This window comes from Dermacentor silvarum, chromosome 1 (assembly GCF_013339745.2).
Source record: "Dermacentor silvarum isolate Dsil-2018 chromosome 1, BIME_Dsil_1.4, whole genome shotgun sequence".
NCBI classification, from domain to species: Eukaryota; Metazoa; Arthropoda; class Arachnida; order Ixodida; family Ixodidae; genus Dermacentor; species Dermacentor silvarum.
Genome location: NC_051154.1, coordinates 328,111,633 through 328,125,678, shown reverse-complemented (window position 1 = coordinate 328,125,678; position 14,046 = coordinate 328,111,633). Strand labels below are relative to the sequence as shown.

Below are 14,046 nucleotides of genomic sequence, written 5' to 3'. Positions count from 1 at the left end.
TATGAGAACTATTTGCTACATGCAGAAAACACGTACAATGTTCCCCGGACATTGTACGTGTTTTCATAAGATCTAACAAACATTCTTCAGCGAGAACCATGTCTCTATAGTACTGATTCTTTGAAGCAGGCTTTAATTAATTAAACTGCGTCGACCATGCATAAACAAGCTGGAGCTCATAATTAAGGGAACTTTCTTGATCAGGGATTATACGTACCTCATCACAAGTTGTGCGACCTGTTTTGTCTTCTGTCTTCATTACAGCATTCAGAACACTACGATTTTCCTTAAATAAAGATGGCAAGTAAATTATTTTAAGTTATTCAGTTCACCTTCTCAATAGGCATAAGCTAATGATTTCAGTGGCCCAGATGGCACATTCATCCACGCGACTGGAATAGAGATCGAGATTTCATTTATTTATCTTAAAGACGCCACGAGGGCGTATTGCAGTACAGATGGCGACTTTCGCTAGTGGTTGGCGGCCGTTGTGCACCATCATTTGGCAATCCACCAGCGCTCGCAGCTTTGAAATTACGGCGTTGGGCGCACTCTTCTGATACAGAAGCTTTGCGGCGGACACCAGATCCTTCGATTGAAGTTCTCCGATTCGGCGCTCTCAATGGCTGAGCACAACAATTAAGGAGGCCACCGACTGGGTGCGCCTGTGCCACTTTGATGGAAATTCTTTCGCACACATATATATTTTGTCTCTTTTCATTTTCTGCTTTGAGAAACAAGGTGTGTAGGATACTTATGGAATATCGTACGTATCGCATCAATTTCACACGCGATTTATTGCGGCGAAGATTGTTGAAAACGCCGTTCACGATGATAGTGAACGTGCGTTCGATGAAACGGCTTTTAAATAGTTTTAACTCACCACAGCAGTTGGCGTCAGCGTTTTGTCGTTTCTTTTTATCCTTCGTTCACCTTCTGCGAGCCGTGTGCCATCAGATGGTGCAGTAAACACGAATACAAGCCCTTTGCTCGAGCAGTAATTACTCCGGCACAGCCGGAGTAATTACTGCTCGGGTAATTACTGCCCGGAGGAGCGTAATTACTGCCCGGAGGAGCGTGGCGCCATCTGCAATGAATGCCCACGGTGGCCGTTAGGGGTCGCAGCTATACAGGTGGGTGGAGACTGCGCGTGTCGTGTGCTTGGCTAGAGCAGTTTCGCAGTGGTTGCGTCGATTTCTGTGTTTGCCTTTTCAGTCTCATTACAGTGTTGCGTGTTTATTCTTGCATCATAAAAGCTTCGAGTGAGTTTGTGCTTCTGCTCCCGTGTATGTGAGTAGGAGAACTATGTGACGGCGCTGAAAGAATGTTGAAACCACAGCGACAGTGAAGCGTTGCGTGGTTGTGCTGGAGTAATTACTGCTCGAGCAAAGGGCTTGTATTCGTGTTTACTGCACCATGTGATAGCACACGGCTCGCAGAAGGGGAACGAAGGATAAAAAGAAACGACAAAACGCTGACGCCAACTGCTGTGGTGTGTGAAAAGTATTTAAAAAGTTGGTTCATCGAACGCACGTTCTCTATTATGGTGAATGGTGTTTTCAACGATCTTCGCCGCAATAAATCGCGTGTGAAATCGATGCGATACGTACGATATTTCATAAGTATTCTACACACCTTGTATCTCAAAGCAGAAAATTAAAAGAGACAAAATATATAAATATGTGAAAGAATTTACGTCAAAGTCGCGCAGGCGCACCCAGTCGGTGGCCTGCTTAATTGTTGGGCTCAGCCGTTGAGAGCGCCGTATCAGAGAACTTCGATCGAAGGATCTGGTGTCCACCGCAAAACTTCTGTATCAGAAGAGTGCGCCCAACGCTGTAGTTTCAAAGCCGCGAGCGCTGGTGGATTGCAAAATGATGGTGCACAACGTCCGCAAACCACTAGCGAAAGTCGCCATCTGTACTGCAATACGCCCTCGGGGGGTCTTCAAGATAAATAAATGAAATGAAATCTCGATCTCTATTCCAGTCGCGTATATGAATGTGCTATCTGGGCCAGTGGAATCATTAGCTTATGCCTTTTGAGAAGGTGAAATGAATAACTTAAAATAATTTACTTGCCACCTTTATGTAAGGAAAATGGTAGTGTTCTGAGTGCTGTGATGATGACAGAAGACAAAACATGTCGCACAACTTTTGATGAGGTACGTGTAATCCTTGATCAAGAAAGTACTTATCAGTTCCAGCTTGTTTATGATCGACGCAGTTTAATTAAAGCCTGCTTCAAAGGAGCAGTACTATAGAGGCATGGTTCTCGCTGAAGAATGTGTGTTAGATCTTATGAAAACACGTGCAACGTACGGGGAACATTGTACGTGTTTTCTGCATGTACCAAATAGTTCTCATCTACTAATCAAGCAACCATCCTTCTCAGCTCACCCTCGCAAGCTTTCGCTCGCACCTATAGAAAATACGGCGTGCGGCTCCAATATTATATTGCACTTGGATTTTATATACGGAACATCACGGCGACGGTGGAAATTCGCCTGGAGTGTCCACACAATTCCTTTTGCAGAAAAGCGAAAGTGCAGGAAAGTATAGCGAAAACGAACAATCAATAGGAGTATAGTAATTCCATATAGGAAAATTCTGGCAAGTGAAGCAAAAGTTAATATTTTGCCCTGAAAGAGCAGCTCTGGTTGCACGACGTAAGTCGCATCACGGCATGCGATACAATGGTGAGTTTGTAAGAGGTATGATGATGAACATGCGAAGCACATATACGAGCATCATCGAAGAGAAGTCATATAAAGGGTGTTTTTATAGACAATCGAGATTTTACACAAAGAGGCTATATAAGAGCAGCGAACATGGCGTTGTCTTGCAGATGGGTTCCGAGGCGAGGCGGAAATACATTGCCGCTAATTACGTGAGGTTCGGAAGACAAATTAACAAAAATTAATAATTACCTTTTTTATACAGTTATTGAACTGGAGAATATGAAGGCACTCACATTTTAACGCACCTTATTTTTTTTACCTTGAAAGCCGCACTTAATTCGAGATATTTATCATCGAACTTCAAAGGTCAATTCAGGCAATCCGCTGAAGCGCAGAAAGGCGACCGCGCGCTGTCGTATCAGACCGAAACACCGTGATTACAAGCGCGAGAAAGTAGCTTTGCCTGGCAAGCATGTGCGGCTTGTGTCGGGTTAGGATTTGCCGCGGTATGCCGTCATTCGAACTTCGCCGCACACATCTGGAATATCTCGAATTAGGTGCGATTCTCCAGATCGTAAAAAGATGCGTGTGGATGAAAATGCAACTGCCTCCTACTTTGCCATTTAGACTCGGTCCCCAAGGCACGAATAAAAAATGTAATCATTAAATTTTTGCTAATTAGGCTTCCGAGGCTCATGTCCGCCTCGCTTATGAACTCGTCTGCGAAAACATCAGGTCAGCTTCATTGATTACGTTTAAAAATTAAAATATGTATTGTCTAAAAAAACATCCTGTATATATAGTCAGTTTCACTGGTCCATAAATTAAGCATTCTTATTCTCTATTAGTAATAAGTCGCCGAATATGTATACTTTAAAAATCCTACGTGACAATGAGCTGGACTGCCTTTGAAAACGAATGTAGGGCTTTCTTTGCCTGAATTGAACCACCGGAGGTTCGACACTCGAAACAGAGCTAGCTAGTACGTAAGTTCAAACGCAGGCAGCAAGCAGTAAAATAAGCCTTCTTATAGCCAAAAGAAACCCTAAATTAGAAATTACCTTCCCACATGGGAAATTTACTGCTCCTACGGCTTTATAAATACAAAAAGCGCAGCAGCCCTATGTGAAAACACGGCGGTCTATGAAGAGCGGGTGGCGCCGCGGCACACACCCGCACTGCAGCGCTCCTAGCGACAGCCGCTGACATTCATTGCAAACGGTGCCACCCGAAAGGCCGCGGTCGGCACACTAGCCAATATATTCTAGGCAGTATAGTACGGTGGCGAGATGAGTAGGTGTGCCGACCGGCGCCTCTCGAGCGTAGTTCACCGCTTCTCCGCGTCATGACGCAAAATTGGCGCTGCGGTCAGTAGAACGGTTCCGCAGCGCGCGTCGTCTGCTACAGGGGGCTGGCAGACTGGCGGCGAGCAAAAAAAAAAAAAAAAAAAAAAAAAGCCCGTATTGCAATAGTTGTATGTCGTCTGGTCGTGTCAGTTTCAAAGGTGAAGAGCTCCGCATCTCTCGTACTGTTTGTAAGTTCCTAAGCGATGTGGAATGTTCCAGGTCGGAAAAATGACCGGCGAGATTAGCGGCGGCGTTGCTCCACCAATCAAGACCACCAAGGAGACCTACTGCTTCGCTCCGAACTGCAAGTCGGGCTCTAAATTTGTGACAAAGACAGCGGAATTGTTCCACTATCTGACAGCGGAAATGTTCACCCGGAGCTGCTCAGTAGCTTGCTCAGTGTCGGTACGGTGGCTAGATTGTATCGGCGACGTTAATGAGCAAGCGGTACACCGAAAAGCGTACGTCCATGAGCTCCTCGACGTTGGAAATTTTCAAGCCGCACATGAGGTGCTCAGCGCCTGCGACATCGAGCACCGCTGCGCTGCTACAGGGAAAAGAAAAGTGATTCTAGGCTGATATTCTATATAGCAGGCTATGTAGCAAGGAAGTTCCTGCAAAGAACCAAGTGCTCCGATTGCTCAGGGACATTACTAAATTCAACAGAATGAGTAGGTTAGGGCTGTTGCTCCCTTCTGAAGCAGTAAAAAAACTGGTAGCATCGCTGGAAGACGCCTTCAAGCTGTGCTTCAATTTAAATGAGTTACGAAGGAACAGAGTATCGCCGACTTTGCATCCTTTCTGCAGCTGAATTCCCCAGTATTTGATCGGCTGTAAGCGGCACAAGAAAGAGCTCACAAACGATGTTGTGAAGTTCTATTCAATTATACGAGTTTACTTTCTTGTCAAGGGCAATAACATGGCGCGCGAAAGCAACAGGGAGAAGAAGAATGACCTGAAGTGGAGGCGTGTGCTGTGAATAATGTTATGATGTGGTGGACCAACGTTGCGGCCTTGCTGGCGCTCGGCTATTTATGTTGGTGCGTTTGCTGACTCAAGTTACGAGAGCGTTTCTTGTATTTTAAATATATTCACGAATTTAGCACAAGACGTATTACTCTATTTTATTACAATGAAACAGTGAACCATATGCACAATTCTTCTCGCACCAATTTAGATACCGTAACTGACGCAGCAATAAAACAATAACTGGATTTCTCGAAATTGAAACATTAGAACTCGCTAAATATCATGTACACATGGTTCCACATACCGTATAAAACCATTGCAGTATTGTTTTATGCATGGAAAAAATGCATTTACGTCTTTAATGCAATGGGCTGGAGCGCCGCGTTTATATCAATAAATGTGACCGATTGCCAAGCTAGAAAATTTACTTCAGCATTTCGTTTTTTCTGACTAGACGACAACAAGTTCCTCATTCTGGCTTGGCCTACACTGCTCAGAACGGTATTATAACGCGCACTTCAAAGATACAATCAGAGGCAAGCGATACTATCAGACACGCAGCTCGTCTACACAGCGCAGCCGCCGTTGCGCGCCGCTGAACCGTTCTACTGTCCGCAGCGCCAATTTTGCGTCATGATGCAGAGAAGTGGTGAACTACGCTCGGTCGGCACACCTACCCATCTAGCCACCGTACCCCCACCGGCCGCCTTGATCGACGCGCGCGGCAGGGTTGCTCTGGCCGTCCCATTCGGACGGAGAGGGTGTAATTGTGGAAAGGGGTGTGGCCGCTGCTTTCGCCGCACCGTGGCGCGGGCCTCCCACCCCTCAACTCCGTTGCTACGGCTGCGCGCGAGACGATTTGCGCTATAATAAAAATATCGCCTTATAAGAAACCGCGAGAAGTTGTGCCGAACAAATAGGCACACAGAAGCACCGATGTCCCTTGACGCTATTTTTTTTTCTTCTTTGCACTCCAGCCTCTGTCAGGATGATGCTGCCCGAAACGCGTACACTCGTAAGCCAAAGTTTTGCGGGAAAATGATTTCCGCGAGCTCAAGCGCAGCATGCCAATGGAAAGCCTGCACGCGCGAGAAGGCATTCGAGCTCTATCTGCTAGAAGGAATGCCAGCTGACTGACGAGGAAACCAATATTTTTTTTTCGCGAATCCGCAGCCCGCAAACTTTTATGACTTGCATTTTCTCCAGCTTGACCAATTGACTGTCAAAATACGCCTTGAAAAGCGAGCGATATGACTCGGTGCTTTTAAATGGAGAGGTGAAGTCACGGCAGTCTTGCATCTTTACATGCGAATGCGCTGTTTATTGTGTAAAATAAGCGAACTCATCGTGCGTCTTCCTGCACGAAGTATCAAGCTGCTTACCTGAGTTGACAGCCACGGACAGGCATTTTTCAGCAACTTTCTCAGCCATCAGTAAATAATTGAATGCCATGTTTGTATTTATGGCGAAATTACCAGCATGACACAATACCTACAATTTATTTACGATAGCAAACACACAGCGCTTGTGCACTCGCAGTACTCCTTCAAACGCGGTGAACTTTTCGGCTCAGTGGCTTACTCATTAGTTTTTTGCGGTAAGCCGCTGTGTCCGTAACGACTGCGCCAATATTTGAGAGTAGGGGCTTTATAAATTCGCTTGCAATAGACCCCTTTCATAAATACGCCACCTGACGGTGGGCTTTTCGTCAGTTTCGATTTGCAAAGGATTCTGGGATATAAGCCGCCATGTTTAGGTCATGCGGTTGTGAGTCCGTGCGTGTGTCCGTGTAGTGTATCCGTGCGTGGTGCCAGCCGGCTGCAATCTCGCTGTCTCCGGAAGCCCCGTAAATGTATGCGATCGTGCCTTGCTTTGCAAAGACAGTGCAACTGATTTCGGCGCCGTAATGAGCGGCGTCAATTACCCTTCGACGGGATGGACGAACGATTTGGCGCGGCTGCCGCGGCTGTTGAACTCCGAGTTGAATCGGCTGGCGTCGTCCTCGGGGTCGAAGAATAAAGCTCGTCGGAGCTACAAGCTGCTGACGGAAAGTTACGTCGTAGCCTCAACTATAAGTGCCTGCTACGACCAAGAAATGTGAGTAGCTACGATCAGTTGTGTCCGTTTTCTAATATGTGCGTGAAGCTTGCCGTCGTTGTAGACGCTTTGCATTATGCAAGCGCTGACGAAGAGGCGGCAACCTTACACTTTTCCGTGCGCTTAATCGCCTGCGTAGACGTAGCTCCTACAAACAACACTTCTGTAATTATGAGACTAAATCCCAATAGATAGATTAATCTTCCCGGCCTAATCGCTAAAGCTCAAGTCTAGCTCGCACGGAGTGTTTGTTTGTGGTAAGCCCAGTTTACTCTAGGTTCACCGCAAACAAATATTCTGTGCGAGCTGGCCCAGGAAGAGGGACGTGCTTTTTCTGACGTACGCGAGTGGCGACGATACACTCAGTCAGCTTTCAATGCTCTTGAGAGTGCTTAAACATACAGGCGCTACCGCCACAAGCAGAGACGCCGTGAACCAGAGTTTCAAGTGTGCAAATTTGAAAAGGCAAACGAACATTGCTGGCGACGCGATAAAGCCGGAGTTGGATCTCTCACCATCCGAGCATAAAAGGAAACTCGTCGCGTGTTCACCCTTGTACTGTAGCACTGTGCTAGCACGTTACACAGTTTAGCCAGAAATAAAGCGATATAAAATGATTATTGGACAATTTAGTCTGAAGGCAATCTACATGTAATATATCGATAAAAACGAAGGAAAGAGAAATATATTGCCCAATGTATTCCAAAGCTAGCACAACATTTTTCTAAGGTGTTCCATGAATGCACCATACTAAAGTGCCTATGACCTGGAGGTTGCGTGAATGGTTGCAGTGCGAACTTAATACACACACATGCAGAAAACAAGTAGACCGGACAAGCACTGGACTGGATGGACGTAGTGCTCATGCAGTCTATGTGTGTGTGTGTGTGTTGAGTTTGCACAGCAGCCATGAAAGCAAGTACCAGCAACCAACCAGCCTGCCTTATCGCTTTGATTGCTTATGGCCTGTCTTGTTTTGTAGGCAGTCCATGTTCTTCATACGGGCGAGATGCTTCCGGAGCCAGAAGAAAACCCAGGCGCCATATCTTGTTCACGTGACAATGAGTAGAGACGGTAGGGTTCTTGGCGGCCACTGTGAATGTCCAGCAGGAAGAAAAGCCTGCAGCCACTTACAAGCTGTCCTGCAAGTAATTCTTTTGCTGCAAGAAAAGGGCTTCCAGGAAGCTCCAGCCCACTTGTCGTGCACAGATTTGCCGCAAGTTTGGAGACGGCCTCGCACACAACATGTGAAAGCAAGCAGCCTCCAAAGTGTGGACTGGAGAAGAGTGGATGAGGGTGGCCGAGACATGCCCTTGCCATGTCGATTATACATAGAAAAATTCAAACAGCGCAGTGCAGACGAGAAGAGGAGTGATGCCCTGCTTTTTGCATGTGGCTTGGCCAAGGTTGGAGCGGACAGTGCATTGGTAGCAGTGCTATCTGCTGCAGACCGTGCACCAATGTGCATTACTAAGTGTGGGACAGTTTTTCATGGGTCACCACTGGCATACCACCATCCTCTTGCTCCACATGGATTTAGAGTTTTTCTATGCAAGACACTTGAAAGAGGCTTTAACTCAAGTGTGCCCCCGCGCCTGCCTGAAGAGATGGTATCATTCACTGACAGCACATCATGGGCTATCCCAGGTGACTTCGATGAAAATAAACAGCTCATCTTGAAGGTACATTGATTTCTTTATCTTTATAGATATTAATGAATCACATGTAAGTATGAGCTCACTTACTGTAATAGCACTCACCTGCCGAAGGTCTAAAGTGTTGTAGAACTGTCAGCACACTGTGTTTGGAGAACACTTGCTGAATGTTTGTCCAGCTACCTCTCTGACACAAACAAGTGAATTTATAGACTGCAGTCTAATTTGTGTACTCGAATGACCAACCTTTGTGTCTCTTTATCTTGCCGTCAGGATAGATAGTACATGTTTTTCGCCTGAAATGGTGCTTAATTTTTAATGTTACAGAACACGTGACAAAAAGAAGAAAGAAAATATAAAGACCAAATCAATATCACACGCACCTATAGCCTAACTGTGCATGACACAGCCTCAGTAAGATAAAGAAGCTCTTTCTGTGATAGCCCCGACAAAGCCACACTGACACTGTTTCCACCCAGGAGATTAATCTCGGCCACCTCCATGATCTCATGTCTGATTCTTATGCCTGGCGACAACTGTGCAGTTATTGGACATTCGCTGACAACCACTATCCTGGCATTGCAAGCCTCTTTCCGCGTGTAAGCGGAATCTCGTGCACAACCTTCTCTGCGCATTCCATGTACTGGTTCCAGCGGTTCTTTGCACATAGCTGGGCCGTGATACCTTGCACAGCTTGTGGGGTGCCGGATGAACTACTTTTACCCCGACATGGCCTCGCATCTTTTTTACACAATTGGAGATGTAATCAAAGTACGGTATTACAGCAGTTTTTCTACTTCCCCTGTTTTCAGATCCCCGCGGCTCTTTGCTGCGCCCGGATCTCTTGATGGTTTTCAGTAAAGAACCTGCAGTAGATACAAAACAGAGCCTGAATAACCTGCTTGCTGAAGCCAACCAACGCTAGTCTGAAAGCTATCTTGCACCACGTGTAGTAAGTAGTATGAACATTTTCTTTTTCGCAGAAAATTGTGCTCACATCTGTTGAAGCACAGTTGTTGGAGAGGAACTCCCGAAGGCAACGGAAAAGCTTGACTTGGTGCCAAGAAAGGAAGTACCGGCTCACAGCATCTAACTTTGGCACCGTACTATTGCGGAGACAATGGACATATAAAGGTCTTGGCCACCTAACTTCATCAAAGGACCTATCCAGGGTTCCTGCTGTCAGGTGAATCACTCATATATACTTCTGTGATTTGGCATATTGAACATTTCCGCCTTGAGCAATACCAGAGGTGATTTCTCTAGATAAACAGTATCTCATCTTGGACATATTGCTTACAATTTTGACCAACTTCTAACATTGAGGCTAACTTTTGTCATACATTATTTTCACTTATAATAAAGAAATTGTACATAAAGTTCAGGATTTATAGATGTCCGGTCTGTAAGGCTTGGCCGAGATACTAAGCGACTGATGCGCATATAAAAAATTATATGTTATGCCTCATTCATCCACTTGCTTTTTATTATTATTATTCTTATTATTAGAAACTTAATAAAGCAAAATTTCCTTTGCCTACCTCCTCGTGACTTGGCCTGTCATGGTCATCTGCCTCACTCAGTAGAAGCTGTTGCTTCATAAAATTTTCGGAATAGTCTCAAATGCGATTCTCACAGCGAAGCAACCTGATGCTATACCCTTTTGGCCATGAATGTAGGCTTATAAGGAAATAAATGCCAAATAGCACCTTTATCAGCTTTGACGCGTGCTTTGAATGATATAGCAACAATGTACTTATAAATTTGAGAGCTCGTGCTCTTTTAACTGACAATGAAAATAATTTTTTGCCTGATAAACAAGCCCTTGTAGCTGTGCCATCTGTTATTCATAGTCAGATTTTTGAAACGCTAATTGGGAAGTCCTGTCTCCTTCCATTAACCATGAGTCCAGCAGGGCGTCTGGTGGCTGGTTGCGATAAAAGTCCACATGGTGCAGGTGACGTGAGTGGAGGTGTGCCTCATAATCAGAACTGGTTTTGGCACGTAAAACCCCAGAAAGACGAAGAAGATATCAGAGGACACTTGCAACTCGGGGTGTGTCCACACAAGGTGGTGCGGTGCATAAAATTTAAGGTGCTGTGTTGCATTGCATGGTCCAGCTTGTCATTTCGTGTGCTTAATGTGACTGGGTCCACCCCCATTTGTAACAGTGACAATTTGGGCACGCATTTGTCACAAACATCCGCTACATCTCTCATTTCATGATGAGTCATTTTCTCTTGCCGGCTTGTAAAAGCTTCTCTAGCACTGATTGTGATTGTGCGAGATCAGCATGATGTTTCTAATACTGAACAAATTATACAGTCGTGACTTCTTAAATGTTTTGTTCTATGTAGAAAGGAATCAACTTTTCCTGTTATGTGCTGTATGTCTATCATGTGCAGGTATGGCATAGCCAACGAGGCAAAGGCATTACAGCGGTACGAAGAAGCATTGAGAAACACAGGCCGGGATGTCCAACTTCAGTGCACCGGGCTTTTTGTTAACCCCGAGTATCCATGGCTTGGCGCATCACCAGATGCCAATGTCTACGATCCATCTGAAGATCCACCATGGGGATGCGTCGAAGTGAAGTTCCCGTATAGCTTAAAGGATGCTGACTCTGAGAAACTTTTGACTGCCAGGGACACTTGTGTAGATTTCGACAATCTGCAGCACCCTTCTTTAAAGATAGAGCATCCATACTTTGCCCAAGTGATAGGTCAAATGGGTGTAACAGAGTTAACATGGGCAGATTTTGTCATTTATTCGGATAACTTCGTGTGTGTGCAAAGAATCAAGTTTGAGGAGAATGTTTGGGAACAAATGAGAGTCAAGCTAGATGAATTTTACTTTATGACCCTTCTGCCATACTATGGCAAGAAAATGTAGTCTCTTTGCCCAGTAGTACATATAGTAAATTTTGAGAGCGAATAAAATAGTAGCAGAAGTGAATCGCAGCAAAATTGGGTATCCACAGCGCTTATGTCTGTGTAATGCACTGCCTGCAGAAAGGGTTCAAGAATATTGTGAGCCAGCTATGCACTTTTCTTGAACATCTTAAAATGAATGGTAGGGTGCAGCAGCATATAAACTGATTCAGACGGTGCTTGGCAATCACACTGATCCAACAACTCAAATAACCGTGACTTGGCATGCCCTTCACGACAACTAGCGTATTGTTTGATCATTTCACAAGCTGCAATGATTCAAGGTATATTGCCAAGTCCATCATACTTTTAAAATCAGCTTAAACTCCACAATACTAACACCATAACAGAATGTTTAAGTGCATGTGACAGAAAAGGAAAAAAAAAAGTTTATTTTCAGGGGGCTTCAAATGAACTCAGCAACATGCATTTGTATGGAAAAACAGATTTTTGTTTGATGCATCTACTATAAGATAAATAATTCTGGTGTCTTGCATTAAAGAAATTTCACATTTGCTTCCCCTTGCCTCATTCATAGTCTCTCACTATTGTGGTCTGTAGGTTGCTCAACAGAGCACACACTGACCAGATCTGGTTGATTATAGGGCCGAGAGAGAGTGGAATTATTTTGTCGAAGATATGGTAAGTCTTGATGCGCTGTATTCTCCTCTCGACGTGAATGCGCAGAGATGCAATATCAGCTGTTTCTTGTACTTCTGCAACACTGAATTGCTCTTTTGTCAGAAATGGTGGCAAGTTCAGTCCAACACCAATTTTTTCCAGCAAGTCCTTGATTTTGAAGCCTTTGTCTGCCATCACAGTGTCTCCTGCATCGAAGTTTCTCTTTAAAAAGCCACTTTTAATTACCAGTTCTCTGTCTGAGATAGATCCCATGTAGAGTTCAGAGACAAAGCTAACCAGTCCATTAGGTGAAATTCCTATGAGTCCCTTGAAAGTGTTGGCTGATTTGTATGACGAGTAGGTTCCTGATTGCAGAACTAGAGAACTTGATGCCTCACATCGGATTTCAGTTGCGTCAATAATTACACGTGTTTTGGGATATTTTTGCTTGAATTCTTCAGGCATAGTTGAATCGACAACATCCCGTGCTGGCCACCATGGCATGTCTGTCAACATTTCGTACAGTTGATTAATCCAGGTTGTAAATATTCTGGACACTGTGCTTGGAGAAATGTCAAAAATATGTGCCAAGTGCATGTGGAAGAGGCCTACCCGCAGCTTGACAAGAGTCAAGAACAGTTGGTTTTCTTGAGATAGCTTGTGTCGGCGGCCCCGCACTTTTGTGGGAATGCATGGGCTGGTATTCTCACTTTTTGGCGCTACAAGCCGTAGCAGTTCCTTGAAGCGCCCATAATTTGGCAACCCGGTATAAAACTGAATGCTGCTGTCATCACCTTGAAATCTCTCGATGCAAAATTTCCATTTCTGCTCATTTGCACGTGACAACTTGCTCTTCAGCTCCTCAACTGTAGCCACGTACTCTGTCATTCGTTGCTCACTCATACGTGTGAGAGAAACAATTTGTTCCTTTGCTCGTGCAAGGTCCATCTGTGTTTTGGCTAGCATGTTGGTGCAGTTTTGCAGCTCTTGGCACTGCTTTGCAAATTCATCGCTCTTCTGCTGGACTTCACTCTTTATTTTAATTAGCATGGCGCTGCAGTTCTCGTGTTCTTCGGATTGTTTTCTCAGTTGAAGAAGCTCTGCTGTTGCTTCTTTCAGTTGCTGTTGAACTTGAAGAAGTTCTTGTCGACAGGAGCAACAGACTTTTTCTTGCAACATGCAAGTGTTTTCGGGTGCTGCATTGTCCATTGGTGAGCTGGGACACTGGCGGTCTGCATTTTCTACATCATCACCTGAAGGTGCAAGATGCGTGTAAACGAGCTGACTATTGCCTCGGAGGTTTCTTTCTTGCAAATGTTTTGTAGGACGGGGCCGGGAAACAACCTTTGAGAAAGGGAAAACTGAAGGCACAGCACTGTCCTTCAAATACCGCCTCCCACTTGCCACATTTGGTACAAAGTCATCAGGCGTGAAATGCTTGGAGCACACTTTTGTTGTTTGTCCTAGGGTGAAATTTATTCCGGGGTCCCTCCTAATGACATGGATCCACTTGCGACGCAGTGTCTTGTCTGTAGGGAACTTGTGGAATGTGACCTGGAGCAGCAATGTTTTTAACCAGCGGTAAATAAACTGCAAAAAACACATGTAACATCATTGCCGCGTTTTTCGTGCGTCATACCTATCAGTACATGCGTGTGGAGTTATTCTGTAAAATGTGAAATCACGGTTATTGTTCATTTAACGAACGTTGCTTATGCTCACATTTGTATGTGACACGAACGAACGGC

The 14,046-nt window shown here is 45.0% G+C and overlaps 1 protein-coding gene across 1 annotated transcript; it reads left to right on the top strand.

Annotated features, from left to right (window-relative positions):
• Nucleotides 1-6,665: 6,665 nt before the first annotated feature.
• LOC119443042 (uncharacterized) lies at nucleotides 6,666-12,033 on the top strand. The gene is made up of 4 exons (XM_037708177.2): nucleotides 6,666-7,092; nucleotides 8,075-8,774; nucleotides 9,731-9,933; nucleotides 11,153-12,033. The coding sequence occupies exons 1-4, from the start codon at nucleotides 6,902-6,904 to the stop codon at nucleotides 11,637-11,639; spliced, it is 1,581 nt and encodes a 526-aa protein (XP_037564105.2). The 5' UTR covers nucleotides 6,666-6,901; the 3' UTR covers nucleotides 11,640-12,033.
• Nucleotides 12,034-14,046: the final 2,013 nt, after the last annotated feature.

Excerpts from the sequence above, each read along its gene's own strand:
- LOC119443042 (XM_037708177.2), top strand. The coding sequence starts at position 6,902 with ATGAGCGGCGTCAATTACCCTTCGACGGGATGGACGAACGATTTGGCG. Across the intron at positions 7,093-8,074 it reads GCCTGCTACGACCAAGAAAT|GCAGTCCATGTTCTTCATAC; the intron begins GTGAGTAGCTAC and ends CTTGTTTTGTAG. Across the intron at positions 8,775-9,730 it reads ATAAACAGCTCATCTTGAAG|AAAATTGTGCTCACATCTGT; the intron begins GTACATTGATTT and ends TCTTTTTCGCAG.